The sequence below is a fragment of the Heptranchias perlo genome, chromosome 4 (genome assembly GCF_035084215.1).
Source record: "Heptranchias perlo isolate sHepPer1 chromosome 4, sHepPer1.hap1, whole genome shotgun sequence".
Classification (NCBI taxonomy): domain Eukaryota; kingdom Metazoa; phylum Chordata; class Chondrichthyes; order Hexanchiformes; family Hexanchidae; genus Heptranchias; species Heptranchias perlo.
Window position 1 is genome coordinate 2,181,774 of NC_090328.1, and position 26,443 is coordinate 2,208,216.

The 26,443-nt window shown below is 58.9% G+C and overlaps 1 protein-coding gene across 1 annotated transcript; it reads left to right on the plus strand.

Annotated features, from left to right (window-relative positions):
- Nucleotides 1-24,709: 24,709 nt before the first annotated feature.
- On the plus strand, nucleotides 24,710-26,098 carry LOC137320386 (uncharacterized). Its single transcript, XM_067982086.1, has one exon. The coding sequence runs from the start codon at nucleotides 24,710-24,712 to the stop codon at nucleotides 26,096-26,098; it is 1,389 nt and encodes a 462-aa protein (XP_067838187.1).
- The last annotated feature ends 345 nt before the right edge of the window (nucleotides 26,099-26,443 follow it).

The following is a 26,443-nucleotide window of genomic DNA, read 5'->3' on the forward strand; positions in this document are numbered from 1 at the left end:
TGTGGGGAGAAGGTGGGTGGGTGGGGTTGAGGGATGAGGGGAGCAGGTGGTTAGGTGGGGTTGATGGATGTGGGGAGAAGGTGGGTGGGTGGGGTTGAGGGATGAGGGGAGAAGTGGGGTAGGTGGGGTTGATGGATATGGGGAGAAGGTGGGTCGGTGGGGTTGAGGGATGTGGGGAGAAGGTGGGAAGGTGGGGTTGATGGATATGGGGAGAAGGTGGGTCTGTGGGGTTGAGGGATGTGGGGAGCAGGTGGGAAGGTGGGGTTGAGGGATGAGGGGAGAAGGTGGGTAGGTGGGGTTGAGGGATGAGGGGAGATGGTGGGTAGGTGGGGTTGAGGGATGAGGGGAGCAGGTGGGTAGGTGGGGTTGAGGGATGAGGGGAGATGGTGGGTAGGTGGGGTTAAGGGATGAAGGGTGAAGGTGGGTCGGTGGGGTTGATGGATATGGGGAGAAGGTGGGTCGGTGGGGTTGAGGGATGAAGGGTGAAGGTGGGTGGGTGGGGTTGAGGGATGAGGGGAGAAGGTGGGTCGGTGTTGTTGAGGGATGTGGGGAGAAGGTGGGTCGGTGGGGTTGAGGGATGTGGGGTGACGGTGGGTGGGTGGGGTTGAGGGATGAGGGGAGAAGGTGGGTCGGTGGGGTTGAGGGATGTGGGGAGACGGTGGGTATGTGGTGTTGAGGGATGAGGGGAGAAGGTGGGATGAGGGGAGAAGGTTGTTAGGTGGGGTTAATGGATGTGGGGAGAAGGTTGGTCGGTGGGGTTGCGGGATGAGGGGAGCAGGTGGGTGGGTGGGGTTGAGGGATATGGGGAGAAGGTGGGTCGGTGGGGTTGAGGGATGAGGGGAGAAGGTGGGTGGGTGGGGTTGAGGGATATGGGGAGAAGTGGGGTCGGTGGGGTTGAGGGATGAGGGGAGAAGGTGGGTCGGTTGGGTTGAGGGATATGGGGAGAAGGTGGGTAGGTGGGGTTGAGGGATATGGGAGAAGGTGGTTCGGTGGGGTTGAGGGATGAGGGGAGCAGGTGGGTAGGTGGGGTTGAGGGATATGGGGAGAAGGTGGGTGGGTGGGGTTGAGGGATGAGGGGAGATGGTGGGTAGGTGGGGTTGAGGGATGAGGGGAGCAGGTGGGTTGGTGGGGTTGAGGGATGAGGGGAGATGGTGGGTGGGTCAGTGGGGTTGAGGGATGTGGGGAGAAGGTGGGTCGGTGGGGTTGAGGGATTGAGGGGAGAAGGTGGGTAGGTGGGGTTGAGGGATGTGGGGAGAAGGTGGGTCGGTGGGGTTGAGGGATGAGGGGAGCAGGTGGGTAGGTGGGGTTGAGGGATGAGGGGAGCAGGTGGGTTGGTGGGGTTGAGGGATGAGGGGAGATGGTGGGTAGCTCGGGTTGAGGGATATGGGGAGAACGTGGGTCGGTGGGGTTGAGGGATATGGGGAGAAGGTGGGTCGGTGGGGTTGAGGGATATGGGGAGAAGGTGGGTCGGTGTTGTTGAGGGATGTGGGGAGAAGGTGGGTCGGTGTTGTTGAGGGATGTGGGGTGAAGGTGGGTAGGTGGGGTTGAGGGCATGTGGGGAGACGGTGGGTAGGTGGGGTTGAGGGATGAGGGGAGAAGGTTGGTCGGTGGGGTTGAGGGATGAGGGGAGAAGGTGGTTCGGTGGGGTTGATCGATGTGGGGAGAAGGTGGGTGGGTGGGGTTGAGGGATGAGGGGAGAAGGTTGGTCGGTGGGGTTGAGGGATGAGGGGAGAAGGTGGGTCGGTGGGTTGATGGATGTGGGTAGAAGTTGGGTTGGTGGGGTTGAGGGATGTGGGGAGAAGTTGGGTCGGTGGGGTTGAGGGATATGGGGAGAAGGTGGGTCGGTGGGGTTGAGGGATATGGGGAGAAGGTGGGTCGGTGGGGTTGAGGGATGTGGGGAGAAGGTGGTTCGGTGGGGTTGAGGGATATGGGGAGAAGGTGGGTAGGTGGGGTTGAGGGATATGGGGAGAAGGTGGGTCGGTGGAGTTGAGGGTTGAGGGGAGAAGGTGGGTAGGTGGGGTTGAAGGATGAGGGGAGAAGGTTTGAAGGTGGGGTTGAAGGATGAGGGGAGAAGGTGGGTAGGTGGGGTTTATGGATGAGTGGAGAAGGTGGGTTGGTGGGATTGATGGATGTGGGGAGAAGTTGGGTTGTTGGGGTTGAGGGATGTGGGGAGAAGGTGGGTCGGTGGGGTTGAGGGATGAGGGGAGCAGGTGGGTGGGTGGGGTTGAGGGATATGGGGAGAAGTGGGGTCGGTAGGGTTGAGGGATGAGGGGAGCAGGTGGGTGGGTGGTGTTGAGGGATATGGGGAGAAGTGGGGTCAGTGGGGTTGAGGGATATGGGGAGAAGGTGGGTCGGTGGGGTTGAGGGATGAGGGGAGAAGGTGGGTCGGTGGGGTTGATGGATATGGGGAGAAGGTGGGTCGGTGGGGTTCAGGGATGAGGGGAGCAGGTGGGTAGGTGGGGTTGAGGGATGAGGGGAGATGGTGGGTAGCTCGGGTTGAGGGATATGGGGAGAACCTGGGTAGGTGGGGTTGAGGGATATGGGGAGAAGGTGGGTCGGTGGGGTTGAGGGTTGAGGGGTGAAGGTGGGTGGGTGGGGTTGAGGGATGAGGGGAGAAGGTGGGTCGGTGTTGTTGAGGGATGTGGGGAGAAGGTTGGTCGGTGGGGTTGAGGGATGAGGGGTGAAGGTGGGTGGGTGGGGTTGAGGGATGAGGGGAGAAGGTGGGTCGGTGGGGTTGAGGGATGTGGGGAGACGGTGGGTAGGTGGGGTTGATGGATGTGGGGAGAAGGTGGGTGGGTGGGGTTGAGGGATGAGGGGTGAAGGTGGGTGGGTGGGGTTGAGGGATGAGGGGTGAAGGTGGGTGGGTGGGGTTGAGGGATGAGGGGAGAAGGTTGGTAGGTGGGTTTGAGGGAAGAGGGGAGCAGGTGGGTGGGTGGGGTTGAGGGATATGGGGAGAAGTGGGGTCGGTGGGGTTGAGGGATATGGGGAGAAGGTGGGTCGGTGGGGTTGAGGGATGAGGGGAGCAGGTGGGTGGGTGGGGTTGAGGGATATGGGGAGAAGTGGGGTCGGTGGGGTTGAGGGATATGGGGAGAAGGTGGGTCGGTGGGGTTGAGGGATGAGGGGAGAAGGTGGGTGGGTGGGGTTGAGGGATATGGGGAGAAGTGGGGTCGGTGGGGTTGAGGGATATGGGGAGAAGGTGGGTATGTGGGGTTGAGGGATGAGGGGAGCAGGTGGGTAGGTGGGGTTGAGGGATATGGGGAGAAGGTGGGTATGTGGGGTTGAGGGATGAGGGGAGCAGGTGGGTAGGTGGGGTTGATGGATGTGGGGAGAAGGTGGGTGGGTGGGGATGAGGGATATGGGGAGAAGTGGGGTCGGTGGGGTTGAGGGATATGGGGAGAAGGTGGGTCGGTGGGTTTGAGGGATGAGGGGAGCAGGTGGGTAGGTGGGGTTGAGGGATGAGGGGAGCAGGTGGGTTGGTGGGGTTGAGGGATGAGGGGAGATGGTGGGTAGCTCGGGTTGAGGGATATGGGGAGAACGTGGGTAGGTGGGGTTGAGGGATATGGGGAGAAGGTGGGTCGGTGGGGTTGAGGGATATGGGGAGAAGGTGGGTCGGTGTTGTTGAGGGATGTGGGGAGAAGGTGGGTCGGTGGGGTTGAGGGATGAGGGGTGAAGGTGGGTAGGTGGGGTTGAGGGCATGTGGGGAGACGGTGGGTGGGTGGGGTTGAGGGATGAGGGGAGAAGGTGGGTCGGTGGGGTTGAGGGATGTGGGGAGACGGTGGGTAGGTGGGGTTGATGGATGTGGGGAGAAGGTGGGTGGGTGGGGTTGAGGGATGAGGGGTGAAGGTGGGTGGGTGGGGTTGAGGGATGAGGGGTGAAGGTGGGTGGGTGGGGTTGAGGGATGAGGGGAGAAGGTTGGTAGGTGGGGTTGAGGGAAGAGGGGAGCAGGTGGGTGGGTGGGGTTGAGGGATATGGGGAGAAGTGGGGTCGGTGGGGTTGAGGGATATGGGGAGAAGGTGGGTCGGTGGGGTTGAGGGATGAGGGGAGCAGGTGGGTGGGTGGGGTTGAGGGATATGGGGAGAAGTGGGGTCGGTGGGGTTGAGGGATATGGGGAGAAGGTGGGTCGGTGGGGTTGAGGGATGAGGGGAGAAGGTGGGTGGGTGGGGTTGAGGGATATGGGGAGAAGTGCGGTCGGTGGGGTTGAGGGATATGGGGAGAAGGTGGGTCGGTTGGGTTGAGGGATGAGGGGAGAAGGTGGGTAGGTGGGGTTGAGGGATATGGGGAGAAGGTGGGTATGTGAGGTTGAGGGATGAGGGGAGCAGGTGGGTAGGTGGGGTTGATGGATGTGGGGAGAAGGTGGGTGGGTGGGGTTGAGGGATATGGGGAGAAGGTGGGTCGGTGGGTTTGAGGGATGAGGGGAGCAGGTGGGTAGGTGGGGTTGAGGGATGAGGGGAGCAGGTGGGTTGGTGGGGTTGAGGGATGAGGGGAGATGGTGGGTAGCTCGGGTTGAGGGATATGGGGAGAACGTGGGTAGGTGGGGTTGATGGATGCGGGGTGAAGGTGGGTAGGTGGGGTTGAGGGCATGTGGGGAGACGGTGGGTAGGTGGGGTTGAGGGATGAGGGGTGAAGGTTGGTCGGTGGGGTTGATCGATGTGGGGAGAAGGTGGGTGGGTGGGGTTGAGGGATGTGGGGAGAAGTTGGGTCGGTGGGGTTGATGGATGAGGGGTGAAGGTGGGTAGGTGGGGTTGAGGGCATGTGGGGAGACGGTGGGTAGGTGGGGTTGAGGGATGAGGGGTGAAGGTTGGTCGGTGGGGTTGATCGATGTGGTGGGTGGGTGGGGTTGATAGATGTGGGGAGGTGGTGGGTAGTTGGGTTTGAGGGATGAGGGGAGAATGTGGGTAGGTGGGGTTGAGGGATGAGTGGAGAAGGTGGGTAGGTGGGGTTGATGGATGTGGGTAGAAGTTGGGTCGGTGGGGTTGAGGGCTGTGGGGAGAAGGTGGGTTGGTGGGGTTGAGGGTTGTGGGGAGAAGGTGGGTTGGTGGGGTTGAGGGATGTGGGGATAAGGTGGGGTTGAGGGATGTGTGGAGAAGGTGGGTTGGTGGGGTTGGGGGATATGGGGAGAAGGTGGGTCGGTGGGGTTGAGGGATATGGGGAGAAGGTGGGTTGGTGGGGTTGGGGGATATGGGGAGAAGGTGGGTAGGTGGGGTTGAGGGATGTGGGGAGAAGGTGGGTCGGTGGGGTTGAGGGATATGGGGAGAAGGTGGGTAGGTGGGGTTGAGGGATATGGGGAGAAGGTGGGTCGGTGGGGTTGAGGGATATGGGGAGAAGTGGGGTCGGTGGGGTTGAGGGATATGGGGAGAAGGTGGGTAGGTGGGGTTGAGGGATATGGGGAGAAGGTGGGTATGTGGGGTTGAGGGATGAGGGGAGCAGGTGGGTAGGTGGGGTTGAGGGATGAGGGGAGCAGGTGGGTAGGTGGGGTTGAGGGATGAGGGGAGATGGTGGGTAGCTCGGGTTGAGGGATGTGGGGAGAAGGTGGGTAGGTGGGGTTGAGGGTTGATGGGAGAAGGTGGGTCGGTGGGGTTGATGGATGTGGGAAGAAGGTGGGTAGGTGGGGTTGAGGGATGAGGGGAGAATGTGGGTCGGTGGGTTTGAGGGATGAGGGGAGATGGTGAGTAGGTGGGGTTGAGGGATGTGGGGCGAAGGTGGGTGGGTGGGGTTGAGGGATGAGGGGAGAAGGTGGGTCGGTGGGGTTGAGGGATGAGGGGAGAAGATGGGTAGGTGTGGTTGAGGGATGTGGGGAGAAGGTGGGTAACTGGGTTTGAGGGATGAGGGGAGAAGGTGGGTCGGTGGGTTTGAGGGATGAGGGGAGAAGGTGGGTAGGTGGGGTTGAGGGATGTGGGGCGAAGGTGGGTGGGTGGGGTTGAGGGATGAGGGGAGAAGGTGGGTACGTGGGGTTGAGGGATGAGGGGAGAAGGTGGGTAGGTGGTGTTGAGGGATGAGGGGAGAAGGTGGGTCGGTGTGGATGAGGGGAGAATGTGGGTAGGTGGGGTTGAGGGCTGAGGGGAGAAGGTGGGTTGGTGGGGTTGAGGGATGAGGGGAGAAGGTGAGTAGGTGAGGTTGAGGGATATGGGGAGAAGGTGGGTCGGTGGGGTTGAGGGATATGGGGAGAAGGTGGGTAGGTGGGGTTGAGGGATATGGGGAGAAGGTGGGTCGGTGGTGTTGAGGGATGAGGGGAGAAGGTGGGTAGGTGGGGTTGAGGGATATGGGGAGAAGGTGGGTAGGTGGGGTTGAGGGATATGGGGAGAAGGTGGGTCGGTGGGGTTGAGGGATATGGGGAGAAGGTGGGTAGGTGGGGTTGAGGGATATGGGGAGAAGGTGGGTCGGTGGAGTTGAGGGTTGAGGGGAGAAGGTGGGTAGGTGGGGTTGATGGATGTGGGGAGAAGGTGGGTAGGTGGGGTTGAGGGATATGGGGAGAAGGTGGGTCGGTGGGGTTGAGGGATGAGGGGAGAAGGTGGGTTGGTGGGGTTGAGGGATATGGGGATTAGGTGGGTAGGTGGGGTGAGGGATATGGGGAGAAGGTGGGTCGGTGGGGTTGAGGGATATGGGGAGAAGGTGGGTAGGTGGGGTTGAGGGATATGGGGAGAAGGTTGGTCGGTGGAGTTGAGGGTTGAGGGGAGAAGGTGGGTAGGTGGGGTTGATGGATGTGGGGAGATGGTGGGTAGGTGGGGTTGATGGATGTGGGGAGATGGTGGGTGGGTGGGGTTGAGGGATGAGGGGAGAAGGTTTGAAGGTGGGGTTGAAGGATGAGGGGAGAAGGTGGGTAGGTGGGGTTTATGGATGAGTGGAGAAGGTGGGTTGGTGGGATTGATGGATGTGGGGAGAAGTTGGGTTGGTGGGGTTGAGGGATGTGGGGAGAAGGTGTGTGGGTGGGGTTGAGGGATATGGGGAGAAGTGGGGTCGGTGGGGTTGAGGGATGAGGGGAGCAGGTGGGTGGGTGGGGTTGAGGGATATGGGGAGAAGTGGGGTCGGTGGGGTTGAGGGATATGGGGAGAAGGTGGGTCGGTGGGGTTGAGGGATGAGGGGAGAAGGTGGGTGGTGGGGTTGAGGGATATGGGGAGAAGTGGGGTCGGTGGGGTTGAGGGATATGGGGAGAAGGTGGGTCGGTGGGGTTGAGGGATGAGGGGAGAAGGTGGGTAGGTGGGGTTGATGGATATGGGGAGAAGGTGGGTCGGTGGGGTTGAGGGATGAGGGGAGCAGGTGGGTAGGTGGGGTTGAGGGATGAGGGGAGCAGGTGGGTAGGTGGGGTTGAGGGATGAGGGGAGATGGTGGGTAGCTCGGGTTGAGGGATATGGGGAGAACGTGGGTAGGTGGGGTTGAGGGATATGGGGAGAAGGTGGGTCGGTGGGGTTGAGGGATGAGGGGTGAAGGTGGGTGGGTGGGGTTGAGGGTTGTGGGGAGAAGGTGGGTAGGTGGAGTTGAGGGATGTGGGGAGAAGGTGGGTAGGTGGGGTTGAGGGTTGATGGGAGAAGGTGGGTCGGTGGTGTTGATGGATGTGGGTAGAAGGTGGGGAGGTGGGTTTGAGGGATGAGGGGAGATGGTGAGTAGGTGGGGTTGAGGGATGTGGGGCGAAGGTGGGTGGGTGGGGTTGAGGGATGAGGGGAGAAGGTGGGTAGGTGTGGTTGAGGGATGTGGGGAGAAGGTGGGTGGGTGGGGTTGAGGGATGAGGGGAGAAGGTGGGTAGGTGGGGTTGAGGGATGAGGGGAGAAGGTGGGTGGGTGGGGTTGAGGGCTGAGGGGAGAAGGTGGGTTGGTGGGGTTGAGGGATATGGGGAGAAGGTGGGTCGGTGGGGTTGAGGGATATGGGGAGAAGGTGGGTCGGTGGGGTTGAGGGATATGGGGAGAAGGTGGGTCGGTGGGGTTGAGGGATATGGGGAGAAGGTGGGTCGGTGGGGTTGAGGGATATGGGGAGAAGGTGGGTCGGTGGGGTTGAGGGATGTGGGGAGAAGGTGGGTCGGTGGGGTTGAGGGATATGTGGAGAAGGTGGGTAGGTGGGGTTGAGGGATATGGGGAGAAGGTGGGTCGGTGGAGTTGAGGGTTGAGGGGAGAAGGTGGGTAGGTGGGGTTGAAGGATGAGGGGAGAAGGTTTGAAGATGGGGTTGAAGGATGAGGGGAGAAGGTGGGTAGGTGGGGTTTGTGGATGTGGGGAGAAGTTGGGTTGGTGGGGTTGATGGATGTGGGGAGAAGGTGGGTCGGTGGGGTTGAGGGATGAGGGGAGCAGCTGGGTGGGTAGGGTTGAGGGATATGGGGAGAAGTGGGGTCGGTGGGGTTGAGGGATATGGGGAGAAGGTGGGTAGGTGGGGTTGAGGGATATGGGGAGAAGGTGGGTATGTGGGGTTGAGGGATGAGGGGAGCAGGTGGGTAGGTGGGGTTGAGGGATGAGGGGAGCAGGTGGGTAGGTGGGGTTGAGGGATGAGGGGAGATGGTGGGTAGCTCGGGTTGAGGGATATGGGGAGAAGGTGGGTCGGTGGGGTTGAGGGTTGTGGGGAGAAGGTGGGTAGGTGGGGTTGGAGGATGTGGGGAGAAGGTGGGTTGGTGGGGTTGAGGGATGTGGGGAGAAGGTGGGTAGGTGGGGTTGAGGGTTGATGGGAGAAGGTGGGTCGGTGGGGTTGATGGATGTGGGAAGAAGGTGGGTAGGTTGGGTTGAGGGATGTGGGGCGAAGGTGGGTGGGTGGGGTTGAGGGATGAGGGGAGAAGGTGGGTCGGTTGGGTTGAGGGATGAGGGGAGAAGATGGGTAGGTGTGGTTGAGGGATGTGGGGAGAAGGTGGGTAGGTGGGGTTGAGGGATGTGGGGCGAAAGTGGGTGGGTGGGGTTGAGGGATGAGCGAGAAGGTGGGTCCGTGGGGTTGAGGGATGAGGGGAGAAGGTGGGTAGGTGGGGTTGAGGGCTGAGGGGAGAAGGTGGGTTGGTGGGGTTGAGGGATGAGGGGAGAAGGTGAGTAGGTTGGGTTGAGGGATATGGGGAGAAGGTGGGTCGGTGGGGTTGAGGGATATGGGGAGAAGGTGGGTCGGTGGTGTTGAGGGATGAGGGGAGAAGGTGGGTAGGTGGGGTTGAGGGATATGGGGAGAAGGTGGGTAGGTGGGGTTGAGGGATATGGGGAGAAGGTGGGTCGGTGGTGTTGAGGGATGAGGGGAGAAGGTGGGTCGGTGGGGTTGAGGGATCTGGGGAGAAGGTGTGTCGGTGGGGTTGAGGGATATGGGGAGTAGGTGGGTCGGTGGGGTTGAGGGATATGGGGAGAAGGTGTGTCGGTGGGGTTGAGGGATATGGGGAGAAGGTGGGTCGGTGGGGTTGAGGGATATGGGGAGAAGGTGGGTCGGTGGAGTTGAGGGTTGAGGGGAGAAGGTGGGTAGGTGGGGTTGATGGATGTGGGGAGAAGGTGGGTAGGTGGGGTTGAGGGATATGGGGAGAAGGTGGGTCGGTGGGGTTGAGGGATGAGGGGAGAAGGTGGGTAGGTGGGGTTGAGGGATATGGGGAGAAGGTGGGTAGGTGGGGTTGAGGGATGAGGGGAGAAGGTTTGAAGGTGGGGTTGAAGGATGTGGGGAGAAGGTGGGTAGGTGGGGTTTATGGATGAGTGGAGAAGGTGGGTTGGTGGGATTGATGGATGTGGGGAGAAGTTGGGTTGTTGGGGTTGAGGGATGTGGGGAGAAGGTGGGTCGGTGGGGTTGAGGGATGAGGGGAGCAGGTGGGTGGGTGGGGTTGAGGGATATGGGGAGAAGTGGGGTCGGTGGGGTTGAGGGATGAGGGGAGCAGGTGGGTGGGTGGGGTTGAGGGATATGGGGAGAAGTGGGGTCGGTGGGGTTGAGGGATATGGGGAGAAGGTGGGTCGGTGGGGTTGAGGGATGAGGGGAGAAGGTGGGTAGGTGGGGTTGATGGATATGGGGAGAAGGTGGGTCGGTGGGGTTCAGGGATGAGGGGAGCAGGTGGGTAGGTGGGGTTGAGGGATGAGGGGAGCAGGTGGGTAGGTGGGGTTGAGGGATGAGGGGAGATGGTGGGTAGCTCGGGTTGAGGGATATGGGGAGAACCTGGGTAGGTGGGGTTGAGGGATATGGGGAGAAGGTGGGTCGGTGGGGTTGAGGGTTGAGGGGTGAAGGTGGGTGGGTGGGGTTGAGGGATGAGGGGAGAAGGTGGGTCGGTGTTGTTGAGGGATGTGGGGAGAAGGTGGGTCGGTGGGGTTGAGGGATGAGGGGTGAAGGTGGGTGGGTGGGGTTGAGGGATGAGGGGAGAAGTTGGGTCGGTGGGGTTGAGGGATGTGGGGAGACGGTGGGTAGGTGGGGTTGATGGATGTGGGGAGAAGGTGGGTGGGTGGGGTTGAGGGATGAGGGGTGAAGGTGGGTGGGTGGGGTTGAGAGATGAGGGGTGAAGGTGGGTGGGTGGGGTTGAGGGATGAGGGGAGAAGGTTGGTCGGTGGGGTTGAGGGAAGAGGGGAGCAGGTGGGTGGGTGGGGTTGAGGGATATGGGGAGAAGTGGGGTCGGTGGGGTTGAGGGATATGGGGAGAAGGTGGGTCGGTGGGGTTGAGGGATGAGGGGAGCAGGTGGGTGGGTGGGGTTGAGGGATATGGGGAGAAGTGGGGTCGGTGGGGTTGAGGGATATGGGGAGAAGGTGGGTCGGTGGGGTTGAGGGATGAGGGGAGAAGGTGGGTGGGTGGGGTTGAGGGATATGGGGAGAAGTGGGGTCGGTGGGGTTGAGGGATATGGTGAGAAGCTGGGTCGGTTGGGTTGAGGGATGAGGGGAGAAGGTGGGTAGGTGGGGTTGAGGGATATGGGGAGAAGGTGGGTATGTGGGGTTGAGGGATGAGGGGAGCAGGTGGGTAGGTGGGGTTGATGGATGTGGGGAGAAGGTGGGTGGGTGGGGTTGAGGGATATGGGGAGAAGTGGGGTCGGTGGGGTTGAGGGATATGGGGAGAAGGTGGGTCGGTGGGTTTGAGGGATGAGGGGAGCAGGTGGGTAGGTGGGGTTGAGGGATGAGGGGAGCAGGTGGGTTGGTGGGGTTGAGGGATGAGGGGAGATGGTGGGTAGCTCGGGTTGAGGGATATGGGGAGAACGTGGGTAGGTGGGGTTGAGGGATATGGGGAGAAGGTGGGTCGGTGGGGTTGAGGGATATGGGGAGAAGGTGGGTCGGTGTTGTTGAGGGATGTGGGGAGAAGGTGGGTAGGTGGGGTTGAGGGATGAGGGGTGAAGGTGGGTGGGTGGGGTTGTGGGATGAGGGGAGAAGGTGGGTCGGTGGGGTTGAGGGATGTGGGGAGACGGTGGGTAGGTGGGGTTGATCGATGTGTGGAGAAGGTGGGTGGGTGGGGTTGATAGATGTGGGGAGGTGGTGGGTAGTTGGGTTTGAGGGATGAGGGGAGAATGTGGGTAGGTGGGGTTGAGGGATGAGTGGAGAAGGTGGGTAGGTGGGGTTGAGGGATGAGGGGTGAAGGTGGGTGGGTGGGGTTGAGGGCTGAGGGGAGAAGGTGGGTCGGTGGGGTTGAGGGATGTGGGGAGACGGTGGGTAGGTGGGGTTGATGGATGTGGGGAGAAGGTGGGTGGGTGGGGTTGAGGGATGAGGGGTGAAGGTGGGTGGGTGGGGTTGAGGGATGAGGGGTGAAGGTGGGTGGGTGGGGTTGAGGGATGAGGGGAGAAGGTTGGTAGGTGGGGTTGAGGGAAGAGGGGAGCAGGTGGGTGGGTGGGGTTGAGGGATATGGGGAGAAGTGGGGTCGGTGGGGTTGAGGGATATGGGGAGAAGGTGGGTCGGTGGGGTTGAGGGATGAGGGGAGCAGGTGGGTGGGTGGGGTTGAGGGATATGGGGAGAAGTGGGGTCGGTGGGGTTGAGGGATATGGGGAGAAGGTGGGTCGGTGGGGTTGAGGGATGAGGGGAGAAGGTGGGTGGGTGGGGTTGAGGGATATGGGGAGAAGTGGGGTCGGTGGGGTTAAGGGATATGGGGAGAAGGTGGGTCGGTTGGGTTGAGGGATGAGGGGAGAAGGTGGGTAGGTGGGGTTGAGGGATATGGGGAGAAGGTGGGTATGTGGGGTTGAGGGATGAGGGGAGCAGGTGGGTAGGTGGGGTTGATGGATGTGGGGAGAAGGTGGGTGGGTGGGGTTGAGGGATATGGGGAGAAGTGGGGTCGGTGGGGTTGAGGGATATGGGGAGAAGGTGGGTCGGTGGGTTTGAGGGATGAGGGGAGCAGGTGGGTAGGTGGGGTTGAGGGATGAGGGGAGCAGGTGGGTTGGTGGGGTTGAGGGATGAGGGGAGATGGTGGGTAGCTCGGGTTGAGGGATATGGGGAGAACGTGGGTAGGTGGGGTTGAGGGACATGGGGAGAAGGTGGGTCGGTGTTGTTGAGGGATGTGGGGAGAAGTTGGGTCGGTGGGGTTGATGGATGAGGGGTGAAGGTGGGTAGGTGGGGTTGAGGGCATGTGGGGAGACGGTGGGTACGTGGGGTTGAGGGATGAGGGGTGAAGGTTGGTCGGTGGGGTTGATCGATGTGGGGAGAAGGTGGGTGGGTGGGGTTGATAGATGTGGGGAGGTGGTGGGTAGTTGGGTTTGAGGGATGAGGGGAGAATGTGGGTAGGTGGGGTTGAGGGATGAGTGGAGAAGGTGGGTAGGTGGGGTTGATGGATGTGGGTAGAAGTTGGGTCGGTGGGGTTGAGGGCTGTGGGGAGAAGGTGGGTTGGTGGGGTTGAGGGTTGTGGGGAGAAGGTGGGTTGGTGGGGTTGAGGGATGTGGGGAGAAGGTGGGTTGGTGGGGTTGGGGGATGAGGGGAGAAGGTGGGTAGGTGGGGTTGAGGGATGTGGGGAGAAGGTGGGTCGGTGGGGTTGGGGGATGTGGAGAGAAGGTGGGTAGGTGGGGTTGAGGGATGTGGGGAGAAGGTGGGTTGGTGGGGTTGAGGGATGAGGGGAGAATGTGGGTCGGTGGGATTGAGGGATGAGGGGAGAAGGTGGGTAGGTGGGGTTGAGGGATGAGGGGAGAAGGTGGGTAGGTGGGGTTGAGGGATGAGGGGAGAAGGTGGGTAGGTGGGGTTGAGGGATGTGGGGCGAAGGTGGGTGGGTGGGGTTGAGGGATGAGGGGAGAAGGTGGGTAGGTGGTGTTGAGGGATGAGGGGAGAAGGTGGGTAGGTGTGGATGAGGGGAGAATGTGGGTAGGTGGGGTTGAGGGCTGAGGGGAGAAGGTGGGTTGGTGGGGTTGAGGGATGAGGGGAGAAGGTGAGTAGGTTGGGTTGAGGGATATGGGGAGAAGGTGGGTCGGTGGGGTTGAGGGATATGGGGAGAAGGTGGGTCGGTGGGGTTGAGGGATATGGGGAGAATGTGGGTCGGTGGGGTTGAGGGATATGGGGAGAAGGTGGGTCGGTGGGGTTGAGGGATATGGGGAGAAGGTGGGTCGGTGGGGTTGAGGGATATGGGGAGAAGGTGGGTAGGTGGGGTTGAGGGATATGGGGAGAAGGTGGGTCGGTGGGGTTGAGGGATATGGGGAGAAGGTGGGTAGGTGGGGTTGAGGGATATGGGGAGAAGGTGGGTCGGTGGGGTTGAGGGATATGGGGAGAAGGTGGGTCGGTGGGGTTGAGGGATATGGGGAGAAGGTGGGTAGGTGGGGTTGAGGGATATGGGGAGAAGGTTGGTCGGTGGAGTTGAGGGTTGAGGGGAGAAGGTGGGTAGGTGGGGTTGATGGATGTGGGGAGATGGTGGGGAGGTGGGGTTGATGGATTTGGGGAGATGGTGGGTGGGTGGGGTTGAGGGATGAGGGGAGAAGGTTTGAAGGTGGGGTTGAAGAATGAGGGGAGAAGGTGGGTCGGTGGGGTTGAGGGATGTGGGGAGAAGGTGGGTCGGTGGGGTTGAGGGATGAGGGGAGCAGGTGGGTGGGTGGGGTTGATGGATATGGGGAGAAGTGGGGTCGGTGGGGTTGAGGGATGAGGGGAGCGGGTGGGTGGGGTTGAGGGATATGGGGAGAAGTGGGGTCGGTGGGGTTGAGGGATATGGGGAGAAGGTGGGTCGGTGGGGTTGAGGGATGAGGGGAGAAGGTGGGTGGGTGGGGTTGAGGGATATGGGGAGAAGTGGGGTCGGTGGGGTTGAGGGATATGGGGAGAAGGTGGGTCGGTGGGGTTGAGGGATGAGGGGAGAAGGTGGGTAGGTGGGGTTGAGGGATATGTGGAGAAGGTGGGTCGGTGGGGTTGAGGGATGAGGGGAGCAGGTGGGTAGGTGGGGTTGATGGATGTGGGGAGAAGGTGGGTGGGTGGGGTTGAGGGATATGGGTAGAAGTGGGGTCGGTGGGGTTGAGGGATATGGGGAGAAGGTGGGTCGGTGGGGTTGAGGGATGAGGTGAGAAGGTGGGTAGGTGGGGTTGATGGATATGGGGAGAAGGTGGGTTGGTGGGGTTGAGGGATGAGGGGAGATGGTGAGTAGGTGGGGTTGATGGATGTGGGGAGAAGGTGGGTAGGTGGGTTTGAGGGATGAGGGGAGAATGTGGGTCGGTGGGTTTGAGGGATGAGGGGAGATGGTGAGTCGGTGGGGTTGAGGGATGTGGGGCGAAGGTGGGTGGGTGGGGTTGAGGGATGAGGGGAGAAGGTGGGTCGGTGGGGTTGAGGGATGAGGGGAGAAGGTGGGTAGGTGTGGTTGAGGGGTGTGGGGAGACGGTGGGTAGGTGGGGTTGAGGGATGAGGTGAGAAGTTTGGTAGGTGTGGTTGATGGATGATGGGAGAAGGTGGGTAGGTGGGGTTGAGGGATGTGGGGAGAAGGTGGGTAACTGGGTTTGAGGGATGAGGGGAGAATGTGGGTCGGTGGGGTTGAGGGATGAGGGGAGAAGGTGGGTAGTTGGGGTTGAGGGATGAGGGGAGAAGGTGGGTAGGTGGGTTTGAGGGATGAGGGGAGAAGGTGGGTAGGTGGGGTTGAGGGATGTGGGGCGAAGGTGGGTGGGTGGGGTTGAGGGATGAGGGGAGAAGGTGGGTAGGTGGTGTTGAGGGATGAGGGGAGAAGGTGGGTAGGTGTGGATGAGGGGAGAATGTGGGTAGGTGGGGTTGTGGGATGAGGGGAGAAGGTGAGTAGGTTGGGTTGAGGGATATGGGGAGAAGGTGGGTCGGTGGGGTTGAGCGATATGGGGAGAAGGTGGGTCGGTGGGGTTGAGGGATATGGGGAGAAGGTGGGTCGGTGGGGTTGAGGGATATGGGGAGAAGGTGGGTCGGTGGGGTTGAGGGATATGGGCAGAAGGTGGGTAGGTGGGGTTGAGGGATATGGGGAGAAGGTGGGTCGGTGGGGTTGAGGGATATGGGGAGAAGGTGGGTAGGTGGGGTTGAGGGATATGGGCAAAGGTGGGTCGGTGGGGTTGAGGGATTTGGGGAGAAGGTGGGTCGGTGGGGTTGAGGGATATGGGGAGAAGGTGGGTAGGTGGGGTTGAGGGATATGGGGAGAAGGTGGGTCGGTGGAGTTGAGGGTTGAGGAGAGAAGGTGGGTAGGTGGGGTTGATGGATGTGGGGAGTAGGTGGGGTTGATGGATGTGCGGAGATGGTGGGTAGGTGGGGTTGATGTATGTGGGGAGATGGTGGGTGGGTGGGGTTGAGGGATGTGGGGAGAAGGTTTGAAGGTGGGGTTGAAGAATGAGGGGAGAAGGTGGGTCGGTGAGGTTGAGGGATGTGGGGAGAAGGTGGGTCGGTGGGGTTGAGGGATGAGGGGAGAAGGTGGGTGGGTGGGGTTGAGGGATATGGGGAGAAGTGGGGTCGGTGGGGTTGAGGGATATGGGGAGAAGGTGGGTCGGTGGGGTTGAGGGATGAGGGGAGAAGGTGGGTCGGTGGGGTTGAGGGATATGTGGAGAAGGTGGGTCGGTGGGGTTGAGGGATGAGGGGAGAAGGTGGGTAGGTGGGGTTGATGGATATGGGGAGAAGGTGGGTCGGTGGGGTTGAGGGATGAGGGGAGAAGGTGGGTAGGTGGGGTTGAGGGATATGTGGAGAAGGTGGGTCGGTGGGGTTGAGGGATGAGGGGAGAAGGTGGGTATGTGGGGTTGAGGGATGTGGGGAGAAGGTGGGGTTGAGGGATATGGGGAGAAGGTGGGTCGGTGGGGTTGAGGGATGAGGGGAGCAGGTGGGTAGGTGGGGTTGAGGGATGAGGGGAGCAGGTGGGTCGGTGGGGTTGAGGGATATGGGGAGAAGGTGGGAAGGTGGGGTTGAGGGATATGGGGAGAAGGTGGGAAGGTGGGGTTGAGGGATATGGGGAGAAGGTGGGTCGGTGGGGTTGAGGGATGAGGGGAGCAGGTGGGTAGGTGGGGTTGAGGGATGAGGGGAGCAGGTGGGTAGGTGGGGTTGAGGGATATGGGGAGAAGGTGGGTCGGTGGGGTTGAGGGATATGGGGAGAAGGTGGGTCGGTGTTGTTGAGGGATGTGGGGAGAAGGTGGGTCGGTGGGGTTGAGGGATGAGGGGTGAAGGTGGGTAGGTGGGGTTGAGGGCATGTGGGGAGACGGTGGGTAGGTGGGGTTGAGGGATGAGGGGAGAAGATTGGTCGGTGGGGTTGAGGGATGAGGGGAGAAGGTGGTTCGGTGGGTTTGATCGATGTGGGGAGAAGGTGGGTGGGTGGAGTTGAGGGATGAGGGGAGAAGGTGGGTAGGTGGGGTTGATGGATGTGGGGAGATGGTTGGTAGGTGGGGTTGAGGGATGAGGGGAGAAGGTTTGAAGGTGTGGTTGAAGGATGAGGGAAGAAGGTGGGTAGGTGGGGTTGAGGGATGAGGGGAGAAGGTGGGTAGGTTGGGTTGATATATGTGGGGAGGTGGTGGGTAGTTGGGTTTGAGGGATGAGGGGAGAAGGTGGGTAGGTGGGGTTGAGGGATGAGTGGAGAAGGTGGGTAGGTGGGGTTGATGGATGTGGGTAGAAGTTGGGTTGGTGGGGTTGAGGGATGTGGGGAGAAGTTGGGTAGGTGGGGTTGAGGGATGAGGGGTGAAGGTGGGTGGGTGGGGTTGATGGTTGTGGGGAGAAGGTGGGTCGGTGGGGTTGATGGATGTGGGGAGAATGTGGGTAGGTGGGGTTGAGGGATGAGGGGAGAAGGTGGGTACGTAGGGTTGAGGGATGAGGGGAGAATGTGGGTAGGTGGGGTTGAGGGCTGAGGGGAGAAGGTGGGTTGGTGGGGTTGAGGGATGAGGGGAGAAGGTGAGTCGGTGGGGTTGACGGATGAGTGGAGAAGGTGGGTAGGTGGGGTTGATGGATGTGGGGAGATGGTGGGTGGGTGGGGTTGAGGGATAAGGGGAGAAGGTTTGAAGGTGGGGTTGAAGGATGAGGGGAGAAGGTGGGTAGGTGGGATTGATGGATGTGGGGAGAAGGTGGGTGGGTGGGGTTGAGGGATGAGGGGAGAAGGTTTGAAGGTGGGGTTGAAGGATGAGGGGAGAAGGTGGGTAGGTGGGGTTGATGGAAGTGGGGAGCAGGTGGGTAGGTGGGGTTGAGGGATGACTGGAGATGGTGGGTAGCTCGGGTTGAGGGATATGGGGAGAAGGTGGGAAGGTGGGGTTGAGGGATATGGGGAGAAGGTGGGTATGTGGGGTTGAGGGATGTGGGGAGAAGGTGGGAAGGTGGGGTTGAGGGATATGGGGAGAAGGTGGGTCGGTGGGGTTGAGGGATGAGGGGAGCAGGTGGGTAGGTGGGGTTGAGGGATGAGGGGAGCAGGTGGGTAGGTGGGGTTGAGGGATGACTGGAGATGGTGGGTAGCTCGGGTTGAGGGATATGGGGAGAACGTGGGTAGGTGGGGTTGAGGGATATGGGGAGAAGGTGGGAAGGTGGGGTTGAGGGATATGGGGAGAAGGTGGGAAGGTGGGGTTGAGGGATATGGGGAGAAGGTGGGTCGGTGGGGTTGAGGGATGAGGGGTGCAGGTGGGTAGGTGGGGTTGAGGGATGAGGGGAGCAGGTGGGTAGGTGGGGTTGAGGGATGACTGGAGATGGTGGGTAGCTCGGGTTGAGGGATATGGGGAGAACGTGGGTAGGTGGGGTTGAGGGATATGGGGAGAAGGTGGGTCGGTGGGGTTGAGGGATATGGGGAGAAGGTGGGTCGGTGTTGTTGAGGGATGTGGGGAGAAGGTTGGTCGGTGGGGTTGAGGGATGAGGGGTGAAGGTGGGTAGGTGGTGTTGAGGGCATGTGGGGAGAAGGTGGGTAGGTGGGGTTGATGGATGTGGGGAGATGGTTGGTAGGTGGGGTTGAGGGATGAGGGGAGAAGGTTTGAAGGTGTGGTTGAAGGATGAGGGAAGAAGGTGGGTAGGTGGGGTTGAGGGATGAGGGGAGAAGGTGGGTAGGTTGGGTTGATATATGTGGGGAGGTGGTGGGTAGTTGGGTTTGAGGGATGAGGGGAGGAGGTGGGTCGGTGGGGTTGAGGGATGAGTGGAGAAGGTGGGTCGGTGGGGTTGATGGATGTGGGTAGAAGTTGGGTTGGTGGGGTTGAGGGATGTGGGGAGAAGTTGGGTAGGTGGGGTTGAGGGATGAGGGGTGAAGGTGGGTGGGTGGGGTTGAGGGATGAGGGGAGAAGGTGGGTACGTGGGGTTGAGGGATGAGGGGAGAATGTGGGTAGGTGGGGTTGAGGGATGTGGGGAGATGGTGAGTAGGTGGGGTTGAGGGATGTGGGGCGAAGTTGGGTGGGTGGGGTTGAGGGATGAGGGGAGAAGGTGGGTAGGTGGGGTTGAGGGATGTGGGGCGAAGGTGGGTCGGTGGGGTTGATGGATGTGGGGAGAAGGTGGGTCGGTGGGGTTGAGGGATGTGGGGCGAAGGTGGGTACGTAGGGTTGAGGGATGAGGGGAGAATGTGGGTAGGTGGGGTTGAGGGATGAGGGGAGAAGGTGGGTACGTGGGGTTGAGGGATGAGGGGAGAATGTGGGTAGGTGGGGTTGAGGGCTTAGGGGAGAAGGTGAGTTGGTGGGGTTGAGGGATGAGGGGAGAAGGTGAGTCGGTGGGGTTGACGGATGAGTGGAGAAGGTGGGTAGGTGGGGTTGATGGATGTGGGGAGATGGTGGGTGGGTGGGGTTGAGGGATGAGGGGAGAAGGTTTGAAGGTGGGGTTGAAGGATGAGGGGAGAAGGTGGGTAGGTGGGGTTGATGGAAGTGGGGAGAAGGTGGGTGGGTGGGGTTGAGGGATGAGGGGAGAAGGTGGGTACGTGGGGTTGAGGGATGAGGGGAGAAGGTGGGTTGGTGGTGTTGAGGGCTGAGGGGAGAAGGTGGGTTGGTGGGGTTGAGGGATGAGGGGAGAAGGTGGGTAGGTGGGGTTGAGGGATATGGGCTGAAGGTGGGTTGGTGGGGTTGAGGGATGAGGGGAGAAGGTTTGAAGGTGGGGTTGAAGAATGAGGGGAGAAGGTGGGTCGGTGGGGTTGAGGGATGAGGGGTTGAGGTGGGTAGGTGGGGTTGATAGATATGGGCTGAAGGTGGGTAGGTGGGGTTGAGGGATGAGGGGAGAACGTGGGTAGGTGGGGTTGATGGATGTGGGGAGATGGTGGGTAGGTGGGGTTGAGGGATGAGGGGAGAAGGTTTGAAGGTGGGGTTGATGGATGTGGGGAGAAGTTGGGTTGGTGGGGTTGAGGGATGAGGGGAGAAGGTGGTTCGGTGGGGTTGATCGATGTGGGGAGAAGGTGGGTAGGTGGGGTTGATGGATGTGGGGAGATGGTTGGTAGGTGGGGTTGAGGGATGAGGGGAGAAGGTTTGAAGGTGTGGTTGAAGGATGAGGGAAGAAGGTGGGTAGGTGGGGTTGAGGGATGAGGGGAGAAGGTGGGTAGGTTGGGTTGATATATGTGGGGAGGTGGTGGGTAGTTGGGTTTGAGGGATGAGGGGAGAAGGTGGGTCGGTGGGGTTGAGGGATGAGTGGAGAAGGTGGGTAGGTGGGGTTGATGGATGTGTGTAGAAGTTGGGTTGGTGGGGTTGAGGGATGTGGGGAGAAGTTGGGTTGGTGGGGTTGAGGGATGAGGGGTGAAGGTGGGTGGGTGGGGTTGAGGGATGAGGGGAGAAGGTGGGTACGTGGGGTTGAGGGATGAGGGGAGAATGTGGGTAGGTGGGGTTGAGGGATGTGAGGAGATGGTGAGTAGGTGGGGTTGAGGGATGTGGGGCGAAGTTGGGTGGGTGGGGTTGAGGGATGAGGGGAGAAGGTGGGTAGGTGGGGTTGAGGGATGTGGGGCGAAGGTGGGTCGGTGGGGTTGATGGATGTGGGGAGAAGGTGGGTCGGTGGGGTTGAGGGATGTGGGGCGAAGGTGGGTACGTAGGGTTGAGGGATGAGGGGAGAATGTGGGTAGGTGGGGTTGAGGGATGAGGGGAGAAGGTGGGTACGTGGGGTTGAGGGATGAGGGGAGAATGTGGGTAGGTGGGGTTGAGGGCTTAGGGGAGAAGGTGAGTTGGTGGGGTTGAGGGATGAGGGGAGAAGGTGAGTCGGTGGGGTTGACGGATGAGTGGAGAAGGTGGGTAGGTGGGGTTGATGGATGTGGGGAGATGGTGGGTGGGTGGGGTTGAGGGATGAGGGGAGAAGGTTTGAAGGTGGGGTTGAAGGATGAGGGGAGAAGGTGGGTAGGTGGGGTTGATGGAAGTGGGGAGAAGGTGGGTGGGTGGGGTTGAGGGATGAGGGGAGAAGGTGGGTACGTGGGGTTGAGGGATGAGGGGAGAAGGTGGGTTGGTGGTGTTGAGGGCTGAGGGGAGAAGGTGGGTTGGTGGGGTTGAGGGATGAGGGGAGAAGGTGGGTAGGTGGGGTTGAGGGATATGGGCTGAAGGTGGGTAGGTGGGGTTGAGGGATGAGGGGAGAAGGTTTGAAGGTGGGGTTGAAGAATGAGGGGAGAAGGTGGGTCGGTGGGGTTGAGGGATGAGGGGTTGAGGTGGGTCGGTGGGGTTGATAGATATGGGCTGAAGGTGGGTAGGTGGGGTTGAGGGATGAGGGGAGAACGTGGGTAGGTGGGGTTGATGGATGTGGGGAGATGGTGGGTAGGTGGGGTTGAGGGATGAGGGGAGAAGGTTTGAAGGTGGGGTTGATGGATGTGGGGAGAAGTTGGGTTGGTGGGGTTGAGGGATGAGGGGAGAAGGTGGGTGGGTGGTGTTGATGGATGTGGGGAGAAGGTGGGTCGGTGGGGTTGAGAGATGTGGGGAGAAGGTGGGGTTGATGGATGTGGGGAGAAGTTGGTTCGGTGGGGTTGAGGGATGAGGGGAGATGGTGGGTAGGTGGGGTTGATCGATGTGGGGAGAAGGTGGGTCGGTGGGTTTGAGGGATGAGGGGATAAGTTGGGAAGGTGGGGTTGAGGGATGTGGGTAGAAGATGGGTAGGTGGGGGTGAGGGATGAGGGTAGAAGGTGGGTTGGTGCGGTTGATGGATGTGGGGAGAAGGTGGGTAGGTGGGGTTGAGAGATATGGGGAGAAGAAGTGGGCACTACTACAGGATTGCAAAAGTTACACCCCTGTTCAAAAAAGGGGGGAGTCATCGACCCGACAATTACAGGCCAGTCAACCTTCCATCAGTGATGGTTAAACTTTTAGAGACAATAATTCGGGACAAAATATATTTACACTTGGAAAAGTCTGGGCTAATAAATGAAGGTCAGCACGGATTTGTTGAAGGGAAATTGTGTTTGACTGATGTGATTGAGTTCTTTGATGAAGTCACGGAGAAGGTTGATGAGGGGAGTGCGGTTGATGTTGTGTTTCTGGACTTTCATCGGCGTTTGATAAAGTACCACATAATAGAAGTTAGCAAAATTAAAGCCCATGGGATTAAAGGGACAGTGACAGTGTGGATACAAAATTGCCTAAGGGTCAGAAAGCAGAGAGTCGTGGTGAACGGTTGTTTTTCAGACTGGAGGGAAGTATACAGTGGTGTTCTCCAGGGGTCAGTATTAGGACCACTGCTCTTTTTGATATATATTAATGACCTGGACTTGGGTTTAGAGGGTATAATTTCAAAGTTTGCAGATGACACAAAACTCAGGAATGTAGTAAACAATGTGAAGGATAGTAACAGACTTCAGGAGGACAGAGACAGATTGGTGAAATGGGCAGACACACGGGAGATTAAATGTAACCCAGAGAAGTGTGAAGTGATACATTTCATAGAATCATAGAATCGTTACAGCACAGAAGGAGCCATTCGGCCCATCAAGCCTGTGCCGGCTCTTTGTAAGAGCAATCCAACTAGTCCCACTCCCCCACTCTTTCCCCACAGCCCTGTAATTTTTTTCTTTTCAAATATTTATCCAGTTCCCTTTTGAAGGCCATGATTGAATCTGCCTCCACCACCCCCTCGGGCAGTGCATTCCAGATCCTGACCACTCGCTGTGTAAAAAAGTTTTTCCTCATGTCACCTTTGGTTCTTTTGCCAATCACCTTAAATCTATGTCCTCTGGTTCTTGACCCTTCCACCAATGGGAACAGTTTCTCTTTATTTACTTTATCTAAACCCGTCATGATTTTGAACACCTCTATCAAATCTCCCCTTAACCTTCTCTGTTCTAAGGAGAACAATCCCAGCTTCTCCAGTCTCTCCACATAACTGAAGCCCCTCATCCCTGGAACCATTCTAGTAAATCTCTTCTGCACCCTCTCTAAGGCCTTCACATCCTTCCTAAAGTGAGGTGTCCAGAATTGGACACAATACTCCAGTTGTGGCCAAACCAGTGTTTTATAAAAGTTCATCGTAACTTCCTCACTTTCATACTCTGTGCCTCTATTTATAAAGCCCAGGATCCCGTATGCTTTTTTAACCACTTTCTCAACCTGTCCTCCCACTTTCAAAGATTTGTGCACATATACCCCCAGGTCTCTCTGTTCCTGCACCCTCTTTAGAATTGTACCCTCTAGTTTATATTGCTTCTCCTCATTCTTCCTACCATAATGTATCACTTCACACTTTTCTGCGTTAAATTTCATCTGCCACGTGTCCGCCCATTCCACCAGCCTATCTATGTCCTCTTGAAGTCTATCACTATCCTCCTCACTGTTTACTACACTTCCAAGTTTTGTGTCATCTGCAAATTTTGAAATTGTGCCCTGTACACCCAAGTCCAAGTCATTAATATATATCAAGAAAAGCAGTGGTCCCAGCACTGACCCCTGGGGAACACCACTGTACACCTCCCTCCAGTCCGAAAAACAACCGTTCACCACTACTCTCTGTTTCCTGTCACTTCGCCAATTCTGTATCCATGCTGCCACTGCCCCCTTTATTCCATGGGCCACAATCTTGATGATAAGCCGACCACGCGGCACTTTATCAAACGCCTTTTGAAAGTCCATATACACATCAACTGCATTGCCCTCATCTACCCTCTCTGTTACCTCATCAAAAAACTCAATCAGGTCAGTTAAACATGATTTGCCTTTAACAAATCCGTGCTGCCTTTCCCTAATCAATCCACACTCGTCCAAGTGACTGTTAATTCTGTCCCGGATTATCGTTTCTAAAAGTTTCCCCACCACTGAGGTTAAACTGACTGGCCTGCAGTTGCTGGGTTTATCCTTACACCCTTTTTTGAACAAGGGTGTAACATTTGCAATTCTCCAGTCCACTGGCACCACCCCTGTATCTAAGGAGGATTATAGAATCATAGAATGGTTACAGCACGGAAGGAGGCCATTCAGCCCATCGAGTCCATGCCGGCTCTACGCAACAGCAATCCAGCTGGTCCCACTCCCCCGCCCTTTCCCCGTAGCCCTGCCAATTTTTTTTCTTTCAAGTATTTATCCAGTTCCCTTTTGAAGGCCATGATTGAATCTGCCTCCACCACCCCCTCAGGCAGTGCATTCCAGATCATAACCACTCACTGTGTAAAAAAGTTTTTCCTCATGTCACCTTTGGTTCTTTTGCCAATCACCTTAAATCTATGTCCTCTGGTCCTTGACCATTCCGCCAATGGGAACAGTTTCTCTCTATCTACTCTGTCTAGACCATTCATGATTTTGAACACCTCGATCAAATCTCCCCTTAACCTTCTCTGTTCTCAGGAGAACAATCCCAGCTTCTCCAGTCTCTCCACATAACTGAAGTCCCTCATCCCTGGAATCATTCTAGTAAATCTCCTCTGCACCCTCTCTAAGGCCTTCACATCCTTCCTAAAGTGTGGGGCCCAGAACTGGACTCAATACTCCAGCTGAGGCCGAACCAGTAGGTGAGGTTAATCTGTTAAAAGGTGTTTGTTTTCTGGCTCTAGTGGACTCTTGCTGTTCCTAAAAGTGTCCATGTCCCTGTGTCATTCTCTGTTGTGTAATTTTCACTGACAGGGCTCTTCCTGCTATGATGCAGTGGATCCGGTCTCAAAAACCCGGAGAGAATGGAGTGAACATTGTGACAGCGGACTTTGTGGAGCTGGGAGACTTCATCAGCACTGTCATCAAACTGAATTATCTGGCGGAGGACGGAGCACACAATGCAACTTGACAATCCCTTCCCCCCCGCCTCTCTCTCTCTCTCTCTCTTCCCCCTCCCACATGGGATTTGGAGCCAATAATCCTATTGCTATAACCAGTGTTTCCAGATCTGTCTGTGGGTGCCTGTCTGTTGACTGTCGTTGGTATATTAAAGCCATTCTGTTATGCTTGGTGATGACATCAGGGGCGTGGGTCTGGTTGAATGTCCATAAGCAATCTGTTGGGCGTGTGTTTGAATTTGTTTATTGAGAGGACGATCGAAACATTTCCAAATTCTGGTAGAAGGTGTGAGGCACTGAGTTCAACACTGGGCTCCCATCTCTCACCCCCGTCTTAGAATCCAGCCCAGGCTGATGGGACGCGACTCACTCCTTAACCTTCCCAGCTCCAGTCAGCCCAAACTTCTCAAGTCTCCATTCACAACTCGAACCCTCATCCTTCCTCCTTCCTATAATGGGGTTCCCAAATTGGGCTTAACGAAGGTCCTGCACAAAGTCAACACCCGCCCATCGGAAACCCGCCCATCCCCCGCCCATCGGAAACCCGCCCATCCCCCTCCCATCGGAAACCCGCCCATCCCCCTCCCATCGGAAACCCGCCCATCCCCCTCCCATCGGAAACCCGCCCATCCCCCTCCCATCGGAAACCCGCCCATCCCCCGCCCATCGGAAACCCGCCCATCCCCCTCCCATCGGAAACCCGCCCATCCCCCTCCCATCGGAAACCCGCCCATCCCCCGCCCATCGGAAACCCGCCCATCCCCCGCCCATCGGAAACCCGCCCATCCCCCGTCCATCGGAAACCCGCCCATCCCCCGTCCATCGGAAACCCGTCCATCGGAAACCCGTCCATCGGAAACCCGTCCATCCGAAACCCGCCCATCGGAAACCCGCCCATCCCCCGTCCATCGGAAACCCGTCCATCGGAAACCCGCCCATCCGAAACCCGCCCATCCCCCGCCCATCGGAAACCCGCCCATCGGAAACCCGTCCATCCCCCTCCCATCGGAAACCCGTCCATCGGAAACCCGCCCATCCGAAACCCGCCCATCCCCCGCCCATCGGAAACCCGCCCATCGGAAACCCGTCCATCCCCCTCCCATCGGAAACCCGTCCATCCCCCGCCCATCGGAAACCCGTCCATCCCCCGCCCATCGGAAACCCACCCATCCCCCGCCCATCGGAAACCCGCCCATCGGAAACCCGTCCATCCCCCTCCCATCGGAAACCCACCCATCCCCCGCCCATCGGAAACCCGCCCATCCCCCGCCCATCGGAAACCCACCCATCCCCCTCCCATCGGAAACCCGCCCATCCCCCGCCCATCGGAAACCCACCCATCCCCCGCCCATCGGAAACCCGCCCATCGGAAACCCGTCCATCCCCCTCCCATCGGAAACCCACCCATCCCCCGCCCATCGGAAACCCGTCCATCCCCCTCCCATCGGAAACCCACCCATCCCCCGCCCATCGGAAACCCGCCCATCGGAAACCCGCCCATCCCCCCTCCCATCGGAAACCCGCCCATCCCCCGCCCATCGGAAACCCGTCCATCCCCCTCCCATCGGAAACCCGCCCATCCCCCTCCCATCGGAAACCCGCCCATCCCCCGCCCATCGGAAACCCGCCCATCCCCCTCCCATCGGAAACCCGCCCATCCCCCTCCCATCGGAAACCCGCCCATCCCCCTCCCATCGGAAAACCTGCTCCATTTCCAATCCATTGATTGGACGGGTTCTATAATGTCAGACAATTGGCTCTGCCAGATCATGCCCTGGTGATTCTGAGAAATGTTCACCCTGTGCCTGTAGATAAATAATTACAGATTCTATTTACCTTTTTTATGGGCCTACCTGTAATAGGAACATAAATACAGGAGGAGGCCATTCAGCCCCTCGAGCCTGCTCCGCCATTCAATGAGATCATGGCTGATCTGTACCTTAACTCCATTTACCTGCCTTAGCCCCATATCCCTTGATACCCTTATCCAACAAAAATCTATCAATCTCAGTCTTGTACGTTTCAGTTGGCCCCCACCATCCACAGCTTTTTTGGGGGAGAGAGTTCCAGATTTCCACAGCCCTTTGT